This window comes from Phytophthora cinnamomi (genome assembly GCF_018691715.1).
Source record: "Phytophthora cinnamomi strain GKB4 chromosome Unknown Contig94, whole genome shotgun sequence".
In the NCBI taxonomy this organism is placed as follows: Eukaryota; Oomycota; class Peronosporomycetes; order Peronosporales; family Peronosporaceae; genus Phytophthora; species Phytophthora cinnamomi.
The window spans coordinates 33,500-41,242 of NW_027151027.1; the positions used below are offsets into that span (position 1 = coordinate 33,500).

A 7,743-nucleotide genomic window follows, 5' to 3' on the forward strand; every position below is an offset into this window, starting at 1 on the left:
CTTGACTGAGGCACCGATCTTGGCAGTAGCCGACCAAGATCGTCCATTTCACGTAGTGTGTGACGCATCCGATTTCGCGATCGGATGCGCGTTAATGCAGCACGATCACGAGGGCCGTGATCGTGTCGTCTACTACCAATCGCGTCAGCTGAAGCCAGCTGAGCGCAACTATCTGGTGCATGACAAGGAACCCCTTGCCATGAAGTATGCACTCGCAAAGTTCCGAGTGTATTTGCTTGGAAGTAGACCATTTGTGGTCTACACCGACCATGCTTCACTGCGCACCGCAGTGAAGTCGCCACACATTTCACAAAGAATGGCGAGATGGCTCTCATTCTTTGCGGAGTATATCTTCCGGGTCGAATACAAACCCGGAAGATTGAACGTGGTGGCCGACGCGTTATCACGTCGGCCGGACTATGAAGAAGCTGTTGACGTCAATGCCATTGACGCCATGCGATCGAGCAAACCCACATCGTCTCTGTTGGACGATGTGAAGGCCGCGTACGCGCACGACGCGGACGCGAAGCTCTTGCTGGCCTATGGCACAGCGCCTTCTGACAAGTCCCGTCAGAAGCTGCCCAAGCACCTTCGAGCGCGTGCACACCGCTTTCGTGTGCACGAAGGACTGCTACTTTACAACGCAGTCGACGACAACGCGATCCGCGTTGTCGTGCCAAATGACCATAACCTGCGACTCAGGATCATGTACGAGTATCACGATGCCCCGACTGCGGGACATCTCGGACGTGAGAAGACTTACGTCCTTCTCACGCGCGACTTCTACTGGCACCACCAGTATAAGTGGGTGCGCAAGTACATCCGTGCTTGCGAGGTATGTCAACGCGTAAAGCCTGCGCCATTCGCGCAGGCTCCACTGCAATCACTACCGACTCCGTCGGAGTGTTGGAAGTCCATGTCTTTGGACTTCATCTTTGGTCTTCCCCCGGACAACGGAGGGAATACCGGTGTTGTGGTCTTCGTTGACCGCTTCAGCAAGATGGTACATCTTGCTGCGGTGCCAGCAGAGGTGACCGCGAAGCAGACGGCCCATCTGCTCGTCGACATGGTGTTCAAACACCATGGCATGCCGTCCGACATCGTGTCGGACAGAGACCCGCGCTTCACAGCGCACCTGTGGCAAGAAGTGTTTACACTTCTTGGGAGCCAGCTTTCCATGTCGACTGCGGATCATCCGCAGACGGACGGTCAAACCGAGTGCGTGAATCGCGTGCTCGTCGATATGTTGAAGAGCTACGCTCACTCGTTCCAATACTGGAGCGAGTGCTTATCGATGGCAGAGTTTGCCATCAACAACTCAGTGCATGCCTCGACCGGGCAAACACCGTTCTACGTGAATGCCATGCGGCATCCACGTCTACCGAGTTTACTCGGAGTGATGGCTCCCACTTTAAGTGGGGGAGGATCTACGACTGCAATACAGCAGCCGCAGAAAACCGCTGACACTTGCACAGTGTCAGCTGCAACAATGGACAAACCACATGAGTCTGCGCAGGGCGCAGACTCCCCCAACAACAAGGCCAACGACCACGGGTCTGCGCAGGGCGCAGACACCGCAAAGAACCACGCAGAGGCCGGGCCTCTCGCGGAGGGCGAGCTGAATGACTTCAGCTCGGATGCAATCAGTTTCATCACCAAAAGACAAGCCGTGATTCGGTTTGTCCAAGACACAATAGCAGCTTCTGTTGATCAACAGAAGCTGAACGCAGACAATGTGGGCAGAGGCAACACAAATGAATTTAAAGTTGGTTCATTAGTTTTGTTAGCTACACAAAACCTGCCTAGACATGCAGTTTCGGATTTCGGATCAAGCAAGCTTGCTCCGCGCTTCATCGGGCCGTTCACTGTGTTGGCACGGCACGGCAGCGCATACACGCTAGACATACCGTCTAGCATGCGCCTCCATCCGACCTATTACGTCGGACGGCTGAAGCCATACCGCCAGCACGAGCCATCTAGCTCGGCTGACGCGAAGCCTCGGCAGGAGCCGAGGCAGAAGCGGAGGACTTGGCCTCGGCGACGAGCAACCTCTCCTCCAGCGCGCGGACGCGCTGGAGCAACCCCTTCATCTGGGTCCCCAACTCGACCTGGATATTCGAGGCGGTCTGCGAGACCGCCGCGACTTGGGCCTCTGGTTCGCCAGCTCCTGTTTCAGGGCGGCGAACTCAGCGCCCTGCAGGCGCTCCACGACGGTCACCCGGTCGTGGAGAGGCGCATACTGATCAGCCCGGGGCTGATCATACCCGGGGCGTGTTCCCACCCCCGCCACCGCTGATCCGTGACGCCCGCGGCTCAACCCGCTGGATTGTTGAGCGGATTGTTGACCATAGTATCCCGAAAACGAACCCTCAAGGGTCTCGTTTTCGTATTCGTTGGAGAGGATTTCCTCCCCATCGAGATACATGGGAGCCGCGGAACGTCTTGCTGGAGGACGTTCCGGAAATGGTGAGGGCGTACGAGGAGCAGTACGCGCTGGCGCAGCGGAAGTAACACGAGCGCTGAGATCATCGCTAGCGCCCGAACCCTCACGTGCTAAAAACTTAGCACGGAGCTCTTTGAGACTCTCGGGCACACGGAACGACGTGTACCCGTTCAGGTCGCGGTCGCTCAAGCGGACCGCGCCTGGGAAGCACTTCGTGCACTGAAAACCCTCGGGCACAGCGCACGGTACATTCGCCTCCTCAGCAGCAACATGAAGTTGCTCCAGCTTTCCACACTTCGAGTACGTCTCGAAGGGATCACGCGCTTGCTTAATCCGATCACGGTAAGCACTCGGCCTCTTGTTGAAGTTTTCAACAAAGGCGTTCCAACTTTGACAAAGTGCCTGCCATTCGGGCACTTTGCTGCGAGAAGAGGTCTTCTTTCTTTGAAACCATCGGAGCTCATGAAAGAGTCCGATGTAGTAATCGCGCCTTCGATGCGTTTCCGCATCAAAGTGCAGCTCGGCAGCCACAGCGTCATCTTTGATGGCGCTGCATACGTACAGCGGCACCTCATTCGGAGGTACCGAGTTCCCATACCGGTCCGCGATCTCGGACGCGGACGGCGTCCATGGATCACGCGCTGCAGGCGCAGCGCGCGGAGATCCTTGAGCTTTAACATCACGCGCTGCAGCAGCAGCGCGCGGAGTACTGAGAGCCCCAGCCGAAGCGAGTGGGGTATCGCTTTCAGTTCGCGAACGCTTCGAGCTCGAAGCGTCCGATTCGTCCCCTTCACGCGGACGAATGTTCTTGGCGTGAGGGTCGAGCGATTCGCTCGACACTGAGTCTTTGCGCTTTGAGGGCGAGTCTTCCTCGCCCTCCATATCTTCATCGTCGTCGTCGATTTCGACGACGTCGCCATACTTCGCCTTCTGACGCTCGAAGTAGTCGTCGATGGAGAGATGACTCCCCACCGACTTCGAGGTCTTCTTCTGAGGCGCGCTCATCGTTGAATGAGCGCGGATTTCTTCTCCAAACGCGGAGAATTGACGAATGGTCAATTCCAAAGATTGACGTGCGGGGACCCCGCGCGTCTAACCTTAAGGGGGGAGTGGTGTAACGGGGTTACACGTACAAGTGGCTGCAAGCCACTTGTGAATTTAACAGATAGGTTATCTGTTAAACGTTTTGGATACTTCCTCACATTGGTGTAAGACACACCGATGGATACATTGAAGTGGACCACCACAGTGAGTGGTCCACACATACCCAAAGATCCTATTGGTAGAAAGCAGCATCTTTCTACCAATCAGAGACATGCATATTAGCGGGGCTCTGACAGCCAGCCGCTGCCAACCCCTTTCATAGATGATAAACAGTTTTTAGCAGATTTAGGAGGAAGATCAATTTACAAACAATACAGTTCTCATTTTACCTAATCTGTTTCACTTGGAATCCTATCTTACTTAACTTATATTTGTGTATTCAAATATAATTAACCTAAGTAATTACTAAGTACTTACGCTTCCTCATACACGTTGCGCAACGTGTAAGCTAAAGTAGTGAGTCAAGTTAGACCCACTACAAGCGGGCTCTGTTATCTTGCCGGAGCCGCTGGGCAGATCGTAAGCTCACACTGCGTGTTCTCGCGTGAACCTCGAAGTTTCAACACCGTGCTGGCCGTCAGAGATCACCGAATCTCCCCATGCCGGAACGTCCACCGAAGTGTTCGCTCCAATTTTATTATGGGATTTAGTTAATGAAAACCAAACCTCTTGAATAGAAACTAGTTACCCAAGCCAGCACTATTCACCGTTCCGTCTCAACAACCACACCAGCTCGTGCGAACAGCACGACCGACCGTCCACAGATCCCGCGCTCGACGCTTCCAGGGCACTCCTGGACCCAGTGTCCACCGTTACCCCTCTTCACGTCTCACACCGCCTGCGACCCGTTCGTCCGCTTTGCTCGTCGATCCGATGCAGGCACTTGTCTCACGTCCGTCTTACTCGTCCCACGTCCGTCCAGCACTACGTGCTGCCGTCCGTCGTCCAGTTCGTGCTCTTCGGCACGTTCGCTCCTTGCGTCTGACGACGCAAGTCTCGTCCTCTAACGGTCTCGGCATGTGCCCGATCCCGCAAATCCGCTACTGTCTCGTCGCCTGGCGGTCTCGACTTGCGTCCGAGTCCGCGAATCCAAAACTGTCCCGTTCTTTGCTTGCGCCTCACCGGTTCTTCAACGTCGACTTCAACGTCGCCGCTGGATACAGCGCCGTCCTTCATGCTACTGTCCATCATTTTGCCCACTCACCGGGCTTCTACCGGTGCTGTCGCCATCAACTGGACCGCCATCGTGCTGCCCATCAAGATCGTGCCGTGCTGCTCGACCACCAACTTCGCGTCGCCGTCCGTCACCATGGTCCGGTTCACGTGGGTCTCGCCGCTCAACACACCTGTTACACGACTTCTCCAAAATTAGGGTCTTCCACGACCCTTCCGTCCTGTAGGAGCTGGTCGTACGCGCCCATCGATATCCATCGCTTGGCGCCGTACTTCCGTCCTCGCCGAGGTCCTGCTCGTCGTAGGTTCTGCACCTCGAATTCAAGGACATACTGTCCTGTCGCATTCCTTCGCCGTCGTCGTCGTAGCTCCACCACGAGTCCACATTGCTGCTGTTCTGCTGCCGCACTCTCCACTGGTCGTTCACGTCGCTTCGTAGTTCGTGCCGCCGTTGCTGCTTGCACGCGAGCTGTCGTTGCTGCCACAGCCGTTCCGTCCTCCGGTTCATCATGATCAAGCTCGAGTGCGTTTTCGTACTCGAGTTGCGCCTCGATATCCGCCGCCACCGTCGTCAGTAGTGTAGTGGGGTAGTGGTAGCTGACTAAGAACGAAGAATGAGCTATAAATTGCTCAGGGTCATTTTCCACGTCCTGTCGTTCCACTAAGTAATTGTCGTAGCCTGCAGGTTCCACCACGCGTACTGGTCCAAGCCACTGATGTACTAATTTTGATGCCTTCGGATCTCTCAGAGGTTTATACAACCATAGTCGGTCTCCAGGCGCGAAAACTCGCTTCTTCCGCACCTTACGGTCGTAGTACCGTGCCTGCCGTTCTTGTTCACGCCGTCGAACCCCTTCCGCACACTCGTGGCTGCTCGTCATTGCTGCCATTAGTCGTCGGTGATAGTCCATCAACGGACCAGCTTCCGTGACACTCGCCGCCCTCAGTAAGTCGTTAGGATTCCTAAGTCGTCTGCCCATCATGAGTTCATTTGGTGATAACATGACCGTAGAGTGCCGCCCGCTGTTGTAGGCGTACACTGCGAAGTCCACCCAGACGTCCCAGTCCCGTTGCTTCTCGTCATTCATGTACGTAGCAATACAATCTTTCCATGTTCGATGAAAGCGCTCTACTAACCCAATCATCTGTGGACGCTATGGCACTGGATTCACTTGCTGCGCCTGCAACATGATCACAAGCTGCTCAATGACCTTGCCCGTCTGTAAGTTGTAGCGTAGGTTCTACGGCTCGTCGTTGAACTCGTTCACTGCGTTGCTCTAACTGCTCATCATCGTTGTGTTCAGGTCCTGACTGCTTGTTAGGTGCCCGTCGTTCATCATCATCAAACCGTTCTCTTCGTTGCCCGTCAGCGCCATGCTGAGGTGTCGTCTTGGTACGTGCACCCGTCGCCTGTGCCGTGGCGTCCGTGCTCGCGGTCTCCAAGTCCATCACCGCTACTCGCTCGCCGTGATCCGTGCTCGGCTCGCCACTCGCCGTCGTCACCGGTGGTCGTACGCGACCACCGTGTAACGGGGTTACACGTACAAGTGGCTGCAAGCCACTTGTGAATTTAACAGATAGGTTATCTGTTAAACGTTTTGGATACTTCCTCACATTGGTGTAAGACACACCGATGGATACATTGAAGTGGACCACCACAGTGAGTGGTCCACACATACCCAAAGATCCTATTGGTAGAAAGCAGCATCTTTCTACCAATCAGAGACATGCATATTAGCGGGGCTCTGACAGCCAGCCGCTGTCAACCCTTTCATAGATGATAAACAGTTTTTAGCAGATTTTAGAGGAAGGTCAATTTACAAGCAATACAGTTCTCATTTTACCTTAAACTAGCTACTTGGAATCCTATCTTACTTAACTTATATTTGTGTATTCAAATATAATTAACCTAAGTAATTACTAAGTACTTACGCTTCCTCATACACGTTGCGCAACGTGTAAGCTAAAGTAGTGAGTCAAGTTAGACCCACTACACCTGGTAGCACTTTGTAGTCCGTCCAACGACCGACTGCTTGACGTTCGTACGAGGCGTACGAACGTGGAGCCGAGAACCACATGAGCACGGAGGTGCCCATGGAGAGCTCCAACACGCCTGCAACGCATGTTGCACGCGCTGACTGCCCCCACCTGTCTGACCCAGAGTGGGAAGCTCTCCAACGACTGTCAACAGTCATTGGATAAGCGGCGATAGCTACGATGCTACGTACGCTATCGCCGACGGAGCAACATGGTGTTGCTCTGGGGTTCATCATGAAGGAGCAGCGTGACGCTGCTTCCTCAGTGACGGCGTCGTCAGGGACGACACCGCGTGCTCAACCATTAAAGTTGAGCGTAAGCAATTACGTGGGAAGAGAGGGCGAGCCTCTCCTCCGATGGCTTGTCGAACTCGACACAGCCATAGCGGCTCGACGCATCGTCGACCCGCTGTCGAAGGTCGCGTTCGCCATGTCCTGCCTTGGCGGACGCGCAAGGAGTTGGGCGTATGGACGTCGACTCTCCGATCCTACGTGCTTCAACACGTACGAAGTGTTCAAAGAGGAGCTCAAACAAGCGTTTGAGCTCCCGCAAAAACGAGTTCCGGTCGAGGGCGGAGTTCCTCGACCTTCAGCAGGGTAAGCATGACGTCCATGCTTACGCGCAGCGCGCACGATATTTGGTATCAAATATCGTGACTAACCCGATTGATGAGGCGACCAAGGTCGTCACGTTCATGAAGGGGCTTAGAGATGGGCCTGTGAAGACCTATCTCTTCCGAGAGTACCCGAGTACTCTCGAAGCTGCGATTACTCTTGCCATGCAAGAAGAGTTTAGCCTCCGGCAGGCTAAACTGCATGTGAACGTGCCGAGGCCGCAACCACGCCCGGTAGCGAGGCCGGGAGGTCCAGAACCAATGGACCTCTCGAATGCAACAACTGCTGGTTACCAGCAGCAGGGAAGTAACGTGCGATGCTTCCGCTGCGGAAGGATCGGTCACTTTGCACGGGAGTGCACAGCTCCCATGC

The 7,743-nt window shown here is 54.8% G+C and overlaps 1 protein-coding gene across 1 annotated transcript; it reads right to left on the reverse strand.

Annotated features, from left to right (window-relative positions):
• Positions 1-4,747: 4,747 nt before the first annotated feature.
• Positions 4,748-5,231, reverse strand: IUM83_18817 (reverse transcriptase; the record flags this gene model as incomplete). Its single annotated transcript, XM_067943835.1, has 2 exons — positions 4,748-4,893; positions 4,994-5,231. The coding sequence occupies 2 exons, from the start codon at positions 5,229-5,231 to the stop codon at positions 4,748-4,750; spliced, it is 384 nt and encodes a 127-aa protein (XP_067783965.1).
• Between the last annotated feature and the right edge of the window lie 2,512 nt (positions 5,232-7,743).